The sequence below is a fragment of the Cervus elaphus genome, chromosome 24 (assembly GCF_910594005.1).
Source record: "Cervus elaphus chromosome 24, mCerEla1.1, whole genome shotgun sequence".
In the NCBI taxonomy this organism is placed as follows: Eukaryota; Metazoa; Chordata; class Mammalia; order Artiodactyla; family Cervidae; genus Cervus; species Cervus elaphus.
In genome coordinates this window covers 27,864,485-27,882,916 of record NC_057838.1, presented here as the reverse complement: position 1 = coordinate 27,882,916, position 18,432 = coordinate 27,864,485, and the positions used below count along the sequence as shown (strand labels likewise).

Sequence of the window (18,432 nt, the reverse complement as noted above, 5' to 3'; positions counted from 1 at the left end):
TTTATTTTGAAGTCAGCTTATACACTTAATTGCGTTTAGAGTGGTTATTTTTTTGTGGGAGGGAGAGAATACCGGGGCCTCTCCAGTACTAATCTGTGCATTTCTGTAAGATTGAAAATTTTACATCAACTTGTATTGCTTTCATGGTCAAAGGAAATAGTAAAGATGTTGACATCCTGAAGAACAGAAGAATATCCCTTGGGAGCAGGCAGGACAGTACTGGTCTTTATGTAGCCCTTTTCTCTTCCTGGAGAGTCTGGGTAGCATTTGATGGAAGTGTGTCATGAGAAATGTCAAACCCATCTCATAATTTCCTTCTGCAGTGAGAAGGCTGCTCACGTCTGGCATTGTGGTTCAGGTGTTCCCACTGCATGACAATGAGGCCCTGAAGAAGCTTGAGGACACCTGGTATACTCGATTTACCTTGAAGTTCCAGCCCATAGGTACGTGTAAGTGCCGGCTCTCTTAGAGGAGGACACAGCAGTTGGTGATGTCCTTCTTGGGTGGATATTTAATGCTGTGATAGGCAGGACTCAGCAGCTGTGTGGGCAAAAAAAGTGGTGAGGAGGATAAGGTGGGTTGCATGATCTATTTTATTCTTAATATTATTTTAGATGAAGTGAATTACAGACTTTTATTAAATGTCACCAATGACACAGACAGTCCAGAGTGGCCATCCTGAGCGTGTGTCTGATTTGTTGTAGAACATAGTTTGTAAGAATTCACTTTGACCATGAATATTTCATATTTGAAAGTTGCTGTTTCTTTAGAGCTAATTATTTGGAGTGGGCCAAGCCCTGCTCATTCTTAGCAGCAGACTAGGAGGCCTAAGCATCTTTTGAGATAATTCGTAAGGATCTTGGTGTGCATTACTGGATCTGTCCATTTTCTCTCTCACTTAGAAGAATAACCATTAATTTATTCAGTGGATGTTGAACATTACTCTGTGTAAACTTATGTCAATATGGATGTTCAAGGTTTGTGGTTTAGTGATGTTTTTTAAGTGTAAAGATTATATTTAAGCTGGTAGTTTTCACTATAAGTATTACTGTCAGTTTTTCTTTAAAGAAGATTGCCTTTTTCTCTTTGTTTAAGGGAATTCCTCTAAAATTTTCTTTCCTTCCAATTTCCATTTCTGAAAACGGTCATTATAATATTGTCATAATGAGCAAAAAGTCATTTTAGGGTCCAATTTTAAAATTGCATTTTGAGTTTTTACTTGAATTCTTTGAAAGGAAGAATGTTGATACTTCCAGGTGATGTAAAAATCATTTTATGTTTCACTTATACGACGTTTCTTCACTTTGTTTAGCCTTTAAGTGGCTGTAAATTTAAATATTACTTCTAGGTCTTGTAAGTAACAGTCTCCAGTAGCTATATCTTAGAAAGCAAGTGGGGAAAAGCGAGTTGATGGTGAAGGCTGAGCACAGGTTAGTGGTGGTCTTGAGGCCTCTGGGAGAGCTGGGGCTCAGGAAGATCTTGAACTTGTCCTGAGATCAAAAGAGAGAGGCGGTTTGATTTGGAGCCAAGGCCCATGAGTGTCTTTTTTTTGTTTGTTTTAATTGCTTGGGTATCTTTTAACCTGATTCTCATTTGAGGTTAGTTTATCATACCCTCTGTTTTTTTTTTTTTTTTTTTAATTTTAACATGCTCCTGAGTTAATAGGAGAATTAAAGATAGGGGAAAACAGTGTCTTTGTTTAGTCTGAACCATCCCTATAGACTGATCTGATACATTATCTTAAAACACTGCGTTTTTCTTTTTTTTAAACTGCATGTAATTAACCAAGAATACTAATTCTGACTATTACACCTCCCTTACCGCCTGCATCCCACTCTGGTCCCAATGCAGGGCGCTTTTGCAGTCTAAGAACTCACCCATGTAGATGTGGCTGACAAAGGACACAGTGTTTGTGACCTCTTTTGTGTTAGTTAGCTTGTGTCAAGTTCACAGACAGTTAACAGTGACATTGCTTGGCCCTTCTGCCCAGTGGGTGTATGAACGTTTAGATAAATGTGTTCCATGGCTGTTCTAGAAGTTAACATGTAGAATATTGTTCGTGCTTTTGAAGAATTTTTCTTCAGGGTATTGAAAAGTTTGCCATGACACATTGATGAAAATATATAGCTTTGGGTAGCGGAGGGGAGCAGGATACTATGGATGGGGAGTCTTCTTTGAAAATAACCTCTATTACTCTAAAGTATTAAAGTGTGAGAAAAATGGGGACCATAAAATAACCCCCCAAATTAAGATGGTTCATTGGCTGTGAGACTTCCTGGTGGTCTGGTGGTTAAGACTGTGCATCCACTGCAGGGGCCGTGGGTTCCATCCCTGGTTGGGGAAGTTCCGCATTCCGAGAGGTATGGCCATTAAAAAAATAAAAAGATGGTTCATTGGCCATGGCTGAATTTCAACTAGGCAACTTGGAGATTTGGGATGAGCCCAAGGTGAGTTTTTCCTTGTGAAGAGGGCATCCATCAGTGAGGAGGTAAAGAGAAGCAGACCCAGGATGCCTGACAGAGCAGCCCCAGGAGCTATGGCCTGAGCCCGAAGCCCAGGGAGGTGTCAGGCTTGCTCTGCAGACAAGTGGGACCTTTGTACTTGACGGAGGATGAATTTACTATTACCCACTGATTGGGAAATAAGGTTGTTAAATGATCCCCACTTAACTAAAGTGAATATGCTTACTTGAAATGATTAAAAAAAAATTCTTCGGCAGTCTGTGCTAATGGTCTCTTTTTTCCCGCTTTGATTGTAGACAGAATTCGTGGCTACTTTGGAGAAACCATCGCTCTTTATTTTGGCTTTCTGGAGTATTTCACGTTTGCCTTAATCCCCATGGCTATCATTGGGTTACCTTACTACTTGTTTGCATGGGAAGACTATGACAAGTATGTGATCTTCGCCTCGTTCAACCTGATCTGGTCCACGGTGATCTTGGAAGTGTGGAAGCGAGGCTGTGCCAGCATGACCTACCGGTGGGGTACCCTGGTCATGAAGAGGAAGTTCGAGGAGCCCCGGCCAGGGTATCACGGAGTCCTGGGTATCAATGCAGTCACTGGCCGGGAGGAGCCGCTCTACCCCAGCTACAAGAGACAGCTGCGCATTTACCTGGTCTCCCTGCCCTTCGTGTGCCTCTGTCTGTATTTCTCTCTGTTTGTCATGATGATTTACTTCGACATGGAGGCCTGGGCCTTGGGTCTGCATGAGGACAGCGGGTCCGAGTGGACCAGCATCTTGTTGTATGTGCCCAGCATCATCTATGCCATTGTGATCGAGATCATGAACCGCCTCTATCGATACGCTGCTGAGTTTTTAACCTCATGGGGTAAGACTTGACACTTTGTATTTATGTCTTATCTGCCTATAAGAAACATTGCTTCTATCATAGGATTCTTAGAACCACTACCTGGCAAAGCAGATAGATGTTGCTCTGGGCTCGTTGTAGAGACATAAGGAGAAGTTCATGGGCTCTGGGAACTCCCATGATCTCCAGGTCACGGTGCTCACAGCTCTGATGTATTGTTAGTTACTATGTTCTAGGTGCCCTGCTAAGCACTTTATCCATAGTTCCTCATTTTCCCCTCCTCAGGGCACCATGAAATAGAAGTTATTTCACAATTTTGTGGAGAAAGATACTGAGTATTATCAAGGTTCAGACAGCAAATGGCAGAGCCAGGCTTATCCAACCTGTGCTTCTCATACTATATTATGTTTTATGCTAGGGATAAGATTGACTGAATCATCACCATATTCTGTGTCTAGGATCTGAAAACCACTTGTGTAATTGTGTGGGGCACAGGCCTGCCATTGAACTCAGTGAAGGAGGCTGTTCTTGTCTGTCTGTGTGGTAAAAGATGAACTTGGTTATAGTTTAAAAAGGGTCTTGATAGGCAGTTTTCTCTTTTAATTAATTTATTCAGTCAAACAAATAAATAAGCTATTAATATATTAACCCCTAGGAAGAAGTCTAGGCCTGAACTTCTGGACCATACAGATATTTTAAATTCTTTATATTAGTTATATAACAACAGACACTATTTATTTGGGACTTCTCTGGTGTCTCAGACGGTAAAGAATCTGCCTGCAAAGAATCTTCCTGCAACGCGGGAGACCTGGGTTTGATCCCTGGGTCAGGAAGATCCCCTGGAGAAGGAAACGGCAACCCACTCCAGTATTCTTGCCTGGGGAAATCGCACAGACAGAGGAGCCTGGCGGGCTACAGTCCATAGGGTCTCAAAGAGTCGGACACGACTGAGTGACTAACACACACCGTTTATTTCTTTTTGTTCTCATGAGATTTTTTTAAAAAACTTTTATTGGAGCATAGTTGCCAGCTACTATTTGCCGAGTGCTTTCCTTGAGCTGAGCTGTGGTTTTTGTAGTATTTCTAATCCTGACAGTAACCCTGGGAGAAGGGTAGCGTCAGGCCTGTTTTGTAGGCAAGGAGGCTGAGTGTCAGGAGGTTAAGTAACTTGCCCAAGGTCACACAGTGACTGACTGACTGAGTTTAGGTTCAAATCCAGGTCAGCCTAACATTACCTCTCTGTGCAAGGTGATACTTCTGTTCAGAATCTGCCTCTTTTGTCCTTTTGCCCTGCTGTGGTGTCTCAGCAGTAAAGAATCAGCCTGCCAATGCTGGAGATGCAGGTTTGTGCCCTGGGTCTGGAAGATTCCTTGGAGAAGGAAATGGCAACCCACTCCAGTATTCTTGCCTGGAGAATCCCATGGACAGAGGAGCCTGGCAGGCTACAGTCCGTGGAGTTGCAAAGAGTCAGACACATCTAAACAATAACAACAACTTGGGACCCGCACAGTGTCTCTTTTTCTGAGGATGGAAACTTGAGTTTCCTTTTAAATTAATCCTTGTAAATTTGATTTCTTGCCCTACTACTCTTCAGAGGTTGCTCTCAATTTTACTATTACTGCTCACACAGTCTTTTCTGGTGGCTGTGTGTGGGATCATTTCTTCGTTGCATTAATATTTTAAAAAATAATTTCAGACCACAGTGCTATTTCAGGACCTCGAAAAATGTGTCTTTAGTTTATTTGTTGTTTGATGTTCTTGGTGGGAAGCAGTAGCCGTGATTGACTGTCTAGCGCGGTTACTGACTGAGGCTCTGTGGTTGGACATGGCTGCCCTCAGCACAGGCTTCACCTCACCTCATGACAACTCCCGTTCTACTTTCTTATCTGAGAGACATTACTTCTCCCTTTTAATATTTTAGAGAATCACAGATTGGAATCTGCCTACCAGAATCACCTAATTCTGAAAGTGTTAGTGGTAAGTAGAACTTTTATATACAGATCCATTGTAATTATGAAACTAGTGTATACTGTTTAACATTTAGAACTATAAATATGAAGACTTGATTGTAATTTAAAATATCAGGAAATAGTAGTTAACATACTTTGTCCATAAAGGCAAGGATTGATTAATAAGTATATTTACATACACACTCAGCAGTCTTATTACAAATGTGTCCATGATATAAGACTTTAAATATAAAAATTAGTATTATAGCTAATTTCCAGTTGTTTGAAACACTATAGACATGTTTCTGTTATTTTCCTTTTGGTGACTCAGGTTTGAATGTTTCATTATTCACCAATCTTTCCAGTTACCCACCTACCATTTAGTGATAGAGTGCTAAATTATTATTTTTTAAAATTTTGTCTAAGGAATTTCCAAAGTCCAAGAGGTTTCTAGCATGTTTTGAAGGGCAGGAGGAAAGGGATGGAGGGTAAGTACTGTGTAACCTGCTTGCTGCTTATATAAAAGCTCACAATTATGCCTCTTCCCACCATTATTAGAAATAAGAAAGAGGTGGCTTGAAAGCACCTTGTGTATCAGGAGATTACCTCAGCCATCTGTAACAGAGCTGAGAATCAAGAAAGGTGCATAGAGAGTCCTCTGAACTCTGCAGTTCTGCACTGGAATTGATTTAACACAGTCCGTGTACTTTACTCCCGAGAGAGGAATCCAGGCCCTCGCTTAGAAAGAGCCTTTGTTCCAGCTCCAGAAGTCATTCTGAGAAGCTTATTTATCGGTTTTTTCCATCCTTAAAGGCTCAGAAGCCATCATTAGGAAGGTGATTAGGTTTCTGCAAGTAGGTACATTTATAGAAGCAAGAGTAGGGAAGGAAATAGAAAACCTCTCATAAATAAGTAATGAGACTTCAGCAGCTTTAGCAATTTGGACATTAGAAAAGGGGCAAGCAGCCATCTGTATCTAAAAAGGCTCTGAGGGCCTCATTCTAGCCCTGTAAAATAATTCAAAATGTTGGTGCTGACTCAGCAAGGATGTTAACATTCTGTATTGTCTGTGTGAGAATGTGAACAGGGGAATGTGTGATGCATTAAAAGATTCTTTGAAAAAGATCACAAAACAGAGCTCTTGCCCTTAGAGGTAAAACACCCCATTTGTCTTAAAGAATTTAGCCATTTGTAAAACCAGGTTACTCTCTGTTGGTGCTAGATACAGTGACAGGTGACTATCTTATAAAAAGACTCACTCCTGAGAGTCTGCTCATCCTCTCCTATGTGTGTTAGGTCTCTCTCTTCCCTTTTAATTTATTTAAAAAAAAATTTTTTTTTTTTTGGGTCCATGCCACTCTCCATGTGGGATCTTGGTTTCCTGTTTCCTGACAAGGGATCAAACTTACCCCCCTGCATTGGCAGTGTGGAGTCTTAACCACTGGACCTTCAGAAAAGTCCCGACTCTCCCTGTTTAATCTTGTGGGGAAGGTGTTTCTCGGCCTTCCGAGCTTTTGCTATTCTACTTCTACTGTAACTTAGCACCCCCATCCCTACCCCTGCCCCACATTATGTCACTGCCCACTCTCTCCAACGACTCCCCCTTCCGTGGCTAATGAAGTGCTCACACTGCACACAGCAGTCTTCTGTCTCAGAAAGCAGCGTTGGAAAGCCAGAAGTAGCCAGCGTGGGGCTGGGGGACAGGAAGGAATCTTGCGTGTCCCGGAGGTAGTTGCAGGTTCTTGAGCAGGTGAACTAGTGGAAGAAATGGCACCTGTTGGGGACTTCCCTGGTGGTCCCGTGGGTAAGACTCCATGCTTACAGGGCAGGGGGCATGGGTTCCATCCCTGTTCAGGGAACCAAGATCCCACACACCCGCATGGCGCCACCAAAAAAAAAAAAAAGGGAAATGGCAGTTGTTATGGTGGGATCCCCACCCCCACTTCTACACCCCCGACCCCCGGACCAGGTGTCTGGGCAGGGCAGTCTCAGGCCCATGGCGACAAAGATGCTACCCGGCTGGCTGCTGTGGCTCGTCTCTCTTGCTCTTGCCACCCGGCTTCCTAGGTGTGTCTCTGGGAGAGTTGCGGGGGGGGGTCTCAGATTCCTGGGGCACAGAGAGGCTTCCAGGGCTGGGCTGCTTGTTGGGTTGGGTCCCTTTTTACTGGGTCCTGACCCCTCCATCCAGGTATCTTGTCTGTGGGGCGGGGAGTGGCAGGCCCAGCAGGGCAGAGAGGAAGGAGAGCACATCCCCTGGCAGCTCATTGTTAGCGACGCTGGGCTTGCCTGTGGTAGGACTCCTATTCTAAGCAGGGTGGGCAGGGACTGTGCCTCCCTGGGCTGCCCAGATTACGAGGTTGGAGGTGGGAGACACTGAACTCTCTCTTTTATAAGAAAGTAGTAGGGACGTAAGATGTGCTGATGCTGTGTAGTCCGCTCAGCACCTTTCCGAGTTCCGCTTTGGTCACGTCTCGCGATATTTCTGGAGTTCGTAGGTGTGCTTCCTGATGGGGGGCGTAGGAGAAACAAGTCTTTGCCATCTTGTTGGGACCAGAAGTCCCTCATGACATCTTTAAATGTGATATTTACAGTTGTGTCGTGGCCTGTATGTGTTGGGAAAAGAATTTCCAAACAAGAGGCAGAATGAGAGGAAAATAGAGTTTATTAGAGCAGGAACAGTGCGTCGGCTTAAGGGAGAGCAGATGGTTTTCCTGGGTTGGTAGCCAGTCTTTACAGCCTCAAGACAAAGAAAATACCTGCTAGAAGGGTGGCATTAAGTGATTAGTTAGGGTGGGTATTTTTACCTAATATGGGGTTAGGGAGCTGGCCAATTTAGATCGGGAAGGCTCATGGCCGTGGTTGCTATGGGGCTTGCTCAGTTCCAGAGATGACCTTGGTATGGGGTGCTGCATCTGTGGCCTTGGTATAGGGCTCCACAAATTGTAATAAAGTTCAGTGACGCAATATTAAATATTGCTTGCTCTCTCTTTTCTTTTTTTTTTTTTTTGGCAGTTCAACTTTCTGAATTGCTTTGCCTCACTTTTCTACATTGCCTTTGTCCTGAGGGATATGAAGCTTTTGCGTCAGGTGAGTGTGAAAAACAGAAGGTATCAATTTTTTTGATTTGCAAGGTGGTTTCCTATAGTATAGTAATGTAATGGTCTTCCCCTTATTATCTTGACAAGATTATTAAATTTTGTGTATTTCTAAGCTCAGTCCTAAAAAAAAAAAAAAAAAAATTAGCAATTGCAGTATGTATTGTGCTCAATTGGAAAGAAATTAGTTGAAGCTAACCAAAGTGCAAAATTAATCATTTAGGGCACTAAAATCAAATATATAATTCATACCAAAGCTTGTAAAAGCAATTTTAACAGCAAAAAAGTGAATTCATCAATTGAACTTCTGTGTGTGTCTCAGGGTGGGGGTGATTGGTATAACCTTAAGTAGGTCTTCCACATTTCATTTTTAAACTAGTAAGTTGTTAAACTTTGCAGACCAGCAGATGCTATGCAGTGTTGTATCATTTCTAAGGTATTTATGAAAGTCTGACATATATTTTGTTGTGTTACCATTTCTGGATCTCATAATCATAGTGAATAATAAATGAAGTATAAATTATTGCTTTCTAAATTCTCTCTCTTTTTTTTTTTTTTTTAATACTTGAGCCACCCACCAGTAAGAGCTGGTTTTGATATACTGGTTTTCTGGTTTTGATATACTGTGATTGTTAGTGTCTCAAAGTTTAGGTTTCTTAATCTTTATATGAGAGCTTGGGATCATTTTTCAAGAAATTTAAAAATGTGTATAACAGAGAAATTTAAAAAGATTTTGTAGTTACAGTTCTAAAAGCTGACATAAAAGTAAAATACTGTGTTCCTAGTAACTATACTAAATATAATGCTACTTTTACAAATTATTTTTGAAAATAATGCATTTGGAATCAATAGGTTAAACATACATACCTTCTCCAGTCCTACCATTAGTGTATTAGTGAGATATGACCCCTTATTTCTTATACTTTTGAGAGTCTCCTTTATTTAACAGGGGATGAGGGGCAGGAAAGAACTCTTTGAAACAAAGAATTTTAATATCAGCAAAGGTGGTTTGTGATGGAAACACTGATTCAGCCTACCTGGAAAGAATGGAAATTGACCCAATACCTCTGGAAACCACTTGAGTGACTTTCCTAAGAACCTTATTCCATTCCTAGTAAATCACCAAAAGTGGGATGAAGATTCATGCACGTAGGTGAGGAGCAGCACTTGTAACAATGGGAGTTGGAAATGGTACTTAGATTCAACCACAGTGCGTGGGCTGGTAACAAAGAATTACTCATGACAAGGGAAAGTGCTCACAGGATAGTGAGAAAAGGAATCTGCAAAGCTGTATACATACAGGTGTTCTACTTTTGTTTTTACATATGATTAGGAAGAAATACTTAAGTAAGATGTTAGCAGTGGTTCTGACATGGTTGTGCAGTAAGGCTGACTTTTTTTTTAAGTTTTTCTACAGTGAGGGAGGATATATTAATTTTGTAGTAAGTTCTGACTAAACTTTCAAAGGGAGAGAACATCATTTCAACTCACATGAGATTGTAAAAAACACAATTTCAATTTAATTTGTTGTCCTCCCAACTCATAACCAGTTTTCTATTATAATCTTATTTGTATTATACTCTTTTTTTATTTTAGTCTGTCTGTCTTGTGAAGAAACAGTAAATTAGAAACATCATTCTAACACTTAGCTCTTCTTTATTTTTTTTTATACCTAGCTTTTCTGATACTAGTTTTTATAACATACTAATACATTATTTGTTACGATTCCTTTTTTTTTTTTTTTACTGCATAATTGTACACATGCTTTGGTTTTGTTAAGCCACATTGCCAAATATCATTTATGTGCTTCTCTTTAGAGCTTGGCTACTCTCCTGATTACCTCCCAGATCCTTAACCAAATTGTGGAATCTCTTCTTCCTTATTGGCTCCAAAAGAAGCACCATGTGCGGGTGAAGAAGAAGGTGGAAGCTTTAAAGGCAGACATCGATGCTACATTATATGAACAGGTCGTTCTGGAAAAGGAAATGGGAACTTACTTGGTAAGTTTGGATATTGCTGAATTAAACATTGAAAGTGAATAATAGCAGTCATGTCCAGACTGTATTCCAGCCAGTTTCCTTACCATGAAGTACTTCACAGTTAAAAAGATGGAAGAGTGTGTCAAGATGCTGCTGTCTTGAACCTGAAGTTTATGCCTAACATCCAAAGGATGAGTCCCATGAATTGTGAGACTGCTGTGCTGAGGGTGGCGGGGATGTTTCCAAGATGGCAGAGCAGGGGAGAGGCAAGACAGCCGTGGAGCCATTCTGTGCTCTGGACGCTTTGTACTCAAAAAATGGAAGCCCATTGCTAACGGTGGAAGGCCACTTTTCTCATGTTGATAATAAGTAGATAAAGCTCTGTGTTGTTAATCACTTGGTGCCTAAAGAAATAAGATTCAAGACTTTTCTATTCAGAGTCTTTCTGTTACTCAGTATGGGCTCTCGGATGTGAAGTGAAGGAAGCAGTGTACTAATTTCCCTCCCAGGCGGTGGATCTATGAGTGAACGCTGGGTTTAAGTGTCTCTCTCCTTAGTAACTTAACTTGCTTGCCCCACCCCCTCCAGGCAGTGGGCTCTGAGTGAACGCTGGGGTTCAACAGTGTCTATCCTTAGTGTCTTAACTTGCTTGCAGGGTCCTGCGTTATCTGACCATTCTTCCCGCCTCATCTCCTACAAGTTCCTCCTTCACTCTCTTCACAAGATCGACATCAGATATTGCTGTTTTAACTCTCTCCATTTATTTGGAAATGGGGTTGTGCTTTGGGGATGCATTTGTTCTAGATTGTTGTTTGCTATGCACTCATCCTTATCCCCAGGTACATTGGTTCCTCACTGAAGCCAGTGAGCTTAGAATTGTATTTTCTGTAAAGTCATCCTGAGTGCTACATGTGAATCTAAAACAGTGTTGCCAAGCTTTGGGAAAAAGGAGTTTGAGACTAAAACATTATTCCAAAGAGTTAATTCTTGCTTACTCACTGTAGAAAGCTTGGAAAATGTGAGACAGAGTATAAGGAAAAAGAAATTCTCCATAATGTCTCCACCAGAGGTCATCCACTGGGGTCTCCTGACCCAGGTCTTCCAGTAACAGGGCCAAGGCTGTGTAGCCCCTCAGATCTCACTGTGCACTGCTCTCTCACTCCTGGGGGCGGTTCGTATCCAACCGCATAGCTGTGTGAGGCTGTTTTCATGGTGAGTATTCCAACCAGAATGCTGTATTGACACACAGCAAACGAGCTGCCTTCTCACGAGCTAGGCATCAAAAATGTGTGCCAAAGATGTAAGTGAGCACCACCCTCCACACTCAACATTTTTCATTTTGGAAAATGTAATTATTTTTCAAACAATATTTTATTTATGTTAATATGCTTTTTATTATTGAAATGAGTCAATGAGAAATATTTTTTCAGTTCGGCTTTTTAATTTCTAACACAGTAAATAATGCTACGTATAATAGCTTTTAGGAACAAAAAGTCTGTAATATCATCAGTGCTTTTAAAGAGCTTAGGGCTTTGGAGACCTGAAAGTTTGAAAACTGCAGATCTACAGTAATCCCCCCGACCTTTTTGTTTTTCAGAGCATGAATTTTGTGAAGCCAGTTTGTCCCGTTGTTTCCCCCAGAGATTCAGGTTCAGCAGTTTTGGAGGTGGACCTCCATTAGCATGGGGGGTGGGTTGCTCCATGTGTAGCGCTGCCTTGTTAGATCACATGACTGACCCAGTGACAGACAGTTTGGAAAGGTTCTTTTTTGCTTAGGTTCTTTTGCACTTTGCATTGACTAGGTCATCTGTGATAGATACTGAGACTCTCCCATTCCCTACAAATGGTAGTTCTTTTTTTTTTTTTTTACCCCTCCCCCTAAATGGTAGTTCTTTAAAAATAATTTCTAACTGTTTGTTGCTGGCGTATAGGAATGCTCATTGTTTTTTATATCTTTTATCCAGAAACTTTGCAGAATTCTCCTATTATTTCCAACTTTTAAAAATTGTATTGGATTTTTGTATGTAGACAGTTATTTCAGCTACAAATAAAAAATGGACATTTTCTTTTTTAATTTTAAATTTATTAATTTTTAATCAAAGAATAATTGCTTTACAGTACTTTGTTGGTTTCTGCCGAACATCAACATGAATCAGTCATAGGTATACATATGTCCCCTGATATTTTCTTTTTCAATTTTAATTTTATTAAGTGTGGTTGATTTATAGTGTTAATCTCTGCTGTACATCAAAGTAATTCAATTATTTTGTTGTCGTTGTTTAGTTGCTAAGTTGTGTCTGACTCTTTGCGACTCCATAAACTACAGCACGCCAGGCTTCCCTGTCCTTCATTATCTGCCAGAGTTTGCTCAAATGCATGTTCGTTGATTCGGTGATGCCATCCAACCATTTCGTTCTCTGTCGTCCCCTTCTCCTCCTGCCCTCAGTCTTTCCCAGCATCAAAGACTTTTCCAACCAGTCAGCTTTTCACAACAAGTGGCCAAAGTATTGAAGTTTCAGCTTAAGCATCAGCCCTTCCAATGAATATTCAGGGTTGGTTTCCTTTAGAATTGACTGGTTTGACCCCTTTGCTGTCCAAAGGACTCTCAAGAGTCAGCTCCAGTACCACAGTTTGAAAACATCTGTTCTTTGGTGCTCAGCCTTCTTTATAGTCCAACTCTCACATCCATACATGACTATTGGAAAAATCATAGCTTTGACTATATGGACCTTGTTGGCAAACTGATGTTGCTGCTTTTTAATATGCTGTCTGTATTTGTCATAGCTTTTCTTCCAAGGAGCAAGTATCTTTTAATTTCATGGCTGCAGTCACTGTCTGCAGTGATTTTGGAGCCCAAGAAGATAGTCTGTCACAGTTTTCATTGTTTCCTCATCTATTTGCCATGATGTGATGGGACCGGATGCCATGATCTTAATTTTTTGAATGTTAAGTTTTAATTCAGCTTTTTCACTCCCATCTTTCACCTTCGTCAAGAGGATCTTTAGTTCTTTTCAGTTTCTGCCATTAGAGTGGTATCATCTGCATATCTGAGGTTGTTGATATTTCTCCCGGCAATCTTGATTCCAGCTTGTGCTTCATCCAGCCTGGAATTCTGTGTGATGTACTCTGCATTGAAATTAAATAAGCAGGCTGACAGTATACTCCTTTCCCAGTTGTGAAGCAGTCTGTTGTTCCATATCCGTTCCAAATTGTTGCTTCTTGACCTGCATACAGGTTTTTCAGGGGGCAAGTGTATATATATATATGTATATATATATATGAAAAGGAATATATATATATACATGATTTATCTAACATGGTTTATTACAGAATATTGAATATAGTTCCCTGTGCACATTTACTTGGACCTTGTTATAATATATATAATATAATATATATAATATAATAATTATATACAATTATATATTAATATTACATATATCATAATTTATAATATATTTATAATACAATAATATATTATATATATAATATCATGGTTTGTGTCTGCTGATTCCAAACTCTTAACCCTCCCCCCTTCACTAATGGCTATTTTCTTTCTTCCTTCAGTCCTTAAACTTTTTATTGTTTGACTCACTAATATGTTCAATACAATTTGGACATAAACAGGAATCTTTATCTTGTTCCTGATTTTTTTTTTTCCCTGACCATTGAGTATTATGTTTGTTCCATATTTTTGGTAGTAACTTAATCAGTTTGAGAAGTTTTTTCTCTTTCCTATTTGAGAAGAATTTTTATCGTGAATGATGTTGAATTTTATCAAAAAAGCATTTTTTTTGGCTTCTGTTGCAATCATCTTACCTCCTTCAATTAGTATTTTCATAAGTTTCTTAATGGACCACTACGTTTGCATTTAAGTGATTAACTTCACTTGCTCAGTATTCTACATTGTGATGTTGAATATGCTAATATTTTTTAGGATTTGTGCCATTTGCTAGCAGTTGTCCTTTCTCAGTCACTGGGATAGGGTCTCCATGTTACTTATCGTGGAAACTCTGTTGCTAACAGACGGCCTGGCATTCACAGGCACTCAGTTCAATGTCGCATAAAGGACAGCTTCAGGAAAAGAGCGGCTCAGCCCCTGCTGCCTGCTGCCTTCATCCTGTACTTTCTTTCCTTCTCACGTACTCTGGGCGGGAAACTCTGAGACGCGATGTTTCTCCAGGGGCAGTGTGAGGGGCTGGTGGGATGGATCCCCTGAAACCTGAAACTTGGTTTTCATATATGTAATAAATTAGATATGTAAAATTACTATGTCACAGATATACCATAGCATTATAAATAATTGCTTTGTTCTTAAAGTTTGTGAATAGGTCCTCAGAATCATCTTAGTAAGTTGTTCTTTTGGTGACTTGCAGCTGATAGAGTAGCGTGTATCTTGGTTAGTGTATTTTTTTAACATGTGATTGTTTACTTTGTTAGATTTGGGGTTTTTTTTTGTTTTTTTTTTGGCTTCTTGCTGAAAGATTATCTCCCTGGTCTGCTGAATTGACTGAACCAAAAGTACTCAGAAGTGTCAAAGTACTGATGGTGTTACCATGTAAATACTACCACTGCAAATCCTGTTGTGATATGGAAATGTGGAATGTGAGGTGTGCTGTTCTGTGGGGAAGGGGCTCCCTGGGTTCTGGATGCTAGAAAGGCCAGATGATGTTTATGTGACTTCTGGAGGCTGCCCTGTGGTGCATCAGAAAGAAACTGTCATCGACATCTCTGCAGAGACTTGACCTTTTATTTACAGGCTGAGGCAACGCAATTTTGAAAGCCAAGCATAGGCTATCAGGATTTCTTAAGAATGAATTGCGGTAACAATGGCTTGGTTGCTAAGATTTTCACTCTTTCCCAACCCTTGATTTCTTCACTCTTCAGAGAAATAAATCGATGCTATATTGCTGGATGTATTTAAAAACCACATTTGAATGCTGCAACAGAACATAAGGAAATTCTTTCTAGAGCCAAATGAAACCAAAGAGTTGTTTAGAAACTGTTCACCACTAAATCCCCAGCTGAGTGTCAACCTGCCAGCTCCCAAAACACATGCGGTTGGCATTACTCTTTGGCAAGGCTTGCAGACAGTCAGTGAAACTCACTCAAAATCCCTGGGTTCATTCTTCATCCAAATATCCAGAGCATCTGGAAGAAGCACTTCCTGCTATCCCCAGTACTCTGTAATTCCCCAGTAATTTTGTTTGGGTATTTTGTATTTTAGTAAAATAGAAAACAAAGAGACTGACTAGAAGTAGAATCTGACTTCTACTAAAGCTCTCATCCACTGAACCTGGCATGCATATCTTGGTGAAAGACTGATTGTGAAATACAGTAATAATACTTAAAATTATGAATTTATAATGATCGTTTCATGTTGCTTTAAAATACTGCAGTGAGTGTTTTTCTTAAACTGAAACTGTCATTTTTGCATGTGCACTGAATGATCTTGAGAGTGAGAAGGCTGGAAGCTGGCGTGGATGGCTCCTTCACCCCGCCACTGCACCACGCAGAGCACTGCTTGACCCCTCCGGGGTAACTGTGTGAGCAGCAGGCCTCTGGGTCCTGAGGAGGAGCGGTGATGTTGCTCAGGTGACAAGTCAGAGTCACCAGTGCCCAGGCATCCCACTTCAATGCAGGTGCCTTTTTCCAGTTATTAAAGATCACTCACCTCTCACAAGAATCCCTTAGAAGAAATGGAGGCTATGGAGTAGCCTCATAGTCAACAAGAGAGGCTGAAATGCAGTACTTGAATGCAGTCTCAAAAATGACAGAATGGTCTCTGTTCATTTCCAAGGCAAACCATTCAGTATCACGGTAATCCAAGTCTATGCTCTGACCAGTAATGCTGAAGAAGCTGAAGCTGAACGGTTCTATGTAGACCTACAAGACCTTTTAGAACTAACACCCCAAAAAATGTCCTTTTCATTATAGGGGACTGGAATGCAAAAGTAGGAAGTCAAGAAACACCTGGAGTAACAGGCAAATTTGGCCTTGGAGTCAGAATGAAGCAGGGCAAAGGCTCATAGAGTTTTCACAAGAGAACGCACTGGTCATAGCAAAGACCCTCTTCCAACAACTTAAGAGAAGACTGTACATGTGGACATCACCAGATGTCCAATACCGAAATCAGATTGATTATATTCTTTGCAACCAAAGATGGAGAAGCTCTATACAGTCAGCAGAAACAAGACTGGAAGCTGACTGTGGCTCAGATCATGAACTGCATATTGCCAAATTCAGACTTAAATTGAAGAAAGTAGGGAAAAACCACTAGACCATTTCAGGTATGACCTAAATCAAATCCCTTACGATTATACAGTGGAAGTGAGAAATAGATTTAAGGGACTAGATCTGATAGAGTACCTGATGAACTATGGACGGAGGTTCATGACATTGTACAGGAGACAGGGATCAAGACCATCCCCAAGAAAAAGAAATGCAAAAAAGCAAAATGGCTGTCTGAGGAGCCCTTACAATTAGCTGTGAGAAGAAGAGAAGCAAAAAACAAAGGAGAAAAGGAAGGATATACCCATTTGAATGCAGAGTTCCAGAATAGCAAGGAGAGATAAGAAAGCCTTCTTCAGTGATCAGTGCAAAGAAATAGAGGAAAACAATAAAATGGGAAAGACTAGAGATCTCTTCAAGAAAATTAGAGATACCAAGGGAACATTTCATGCAAAGATGGGCTCAATAAAGGACAGAAATGGTATGGACCTAACAGAAGCAGAAGATATTAAGAAGAGGTGGCAGGAATACACAGAAAAGTTAAAGTTAAGTCGCTCAGTCGTGTCTGACTCTTTGTGACCCCAGGGACTGTAGCCCACCAGGCTCCTCCATTCATGGGATTCTCCAGGCAAGAATACTGGAATGGGTTGCCATTTCCTTCTCCAGGGAGAATACACAGAAGAACTATACAAAAATGATCTTCATGACCCAGATAATCACGCTGGTGTCATCACTGACCTCGAGCCAGACATCCTGGAATGTCAAGTCAAGTGGACCTTAGAAAGCATCACTACAAACACAGCTAGTGGAGGTGATGGAATTCCAGTTGAGCTATTTCAAATCCTGAAAGATGACGCTGTGAAAGTGCTGCACTCAATATGTCAGCAAATTTGGAAAACTCAGCAGTGGCCACAGGACTGGAAAAGGTCAGTTTCCATTCCAATCCCAAAGAAAGGCAATGCCAAAGAATGCTCAAACTACTGCACAATTGCACTCATCTCACACACTAGTAAAGTAATACTCAAAATTCTCCAAGCCAGGCTTCAACAATATGTGAACCGAGAACTTCCAGATGTTCAAGCTGGATTTAGAAAAGGCAGAGGAACCAGAGACCAAATTGCCAACACCCACTGGATCATCGAAAAAGTAAGAGAGTTCCAGAAAAACATCTACTTCTGCTTTATTGACTATGCCAAAGCCTTTGACTGTGTGGGTCACAACAAACTGTGGAAAATTCTTCAAGAGATGGGAATACCAGACCACCTGACCTGCCTCCTGAGAAATCTGTATGCAGGTCAAGTCTGATGTTAAAACATTCAATTAACATCTGTGGGGGAGGAACCTTTAGCACCCAAAGACTCAATGAGGTTAAATAGGGAGAATTCTTTTGAGTGGAGTCTTCTAGAGCCAGGCCAGATAATGCTTTCCCTTTGGATAAGACTTTCAAAGATCTGCAGCCACATTCTCCTCCCTCTGGTATGGGAATGCATGCTGTTCTTATTTTTCGAAGCTGCTGCAGAACTGGGGAGCAGAAGGTGAGACTCAAAATTGAGCTGTTATTCTTGACTAAATGTTTCCATAATTGATACAAAGTGAAAGTGAGTGAAGTTGCTCAGTCCTGTCAGACTCTTTGCGAGCCCATGGACTGTAGCCCACCAGGCTCCTCCATCCACAGAATTTTCCAGGCAAGAATACTGGAGTGGGTTACCATTTCCTTCTCCAGGGGATCTTCCTGACCCAGGGATTGAACCCAGGTCTCCTGCACTGCAGGCAGACTCTTTACTGTCTGAGCCACCAGGGAAGCCCATAAATGATGCAAGCCTTTGGTTAATTTCCAGAATACTAACAAAGTGGATTTTGACAGATTTTAT

General features: G+C 40.9%; 1 protein-coding gene across 6 annotated transcripts in view; it reads left to right on the top strand.

Annotated features, from left to right (window-relative positions):
* Positions 1–18,432, top strand: part of ANO10 (anoctamin 10) — a 260,256-nt gene that overhangs the window by 77,965 nt on the left and 163,859 nt on the right. For all 6 annotated transcript variants that reach the window (XR_006337438.1, XM_043885560.1, XM_043885559.1 and 3 more), the window contains 5 exons: positions 324–443; positions 2,759–3,328; positions 5,229–5,284; positions 8,269–8,343; positions 10,169–10,351. Coding sequence is in view for 5 of the 6 variants with exons in the window: in XM_043885560.1 (XP_043741495.1) it covers positions 324–443; positions 2,759–3,328; positions 5,229–5,284; positions 8,269–8,343; positions 10,169–10,351 (1,004 nt within the window). In the remaining variant the exon portion in view is untranslated. The remainder of the gene's footprint in view (positions 1–323; positions 444–2,758; positions 3,329–5,228; positions 5,285–8,268; positions 8,344–10,168; positions 10,352–18,432) is intronic.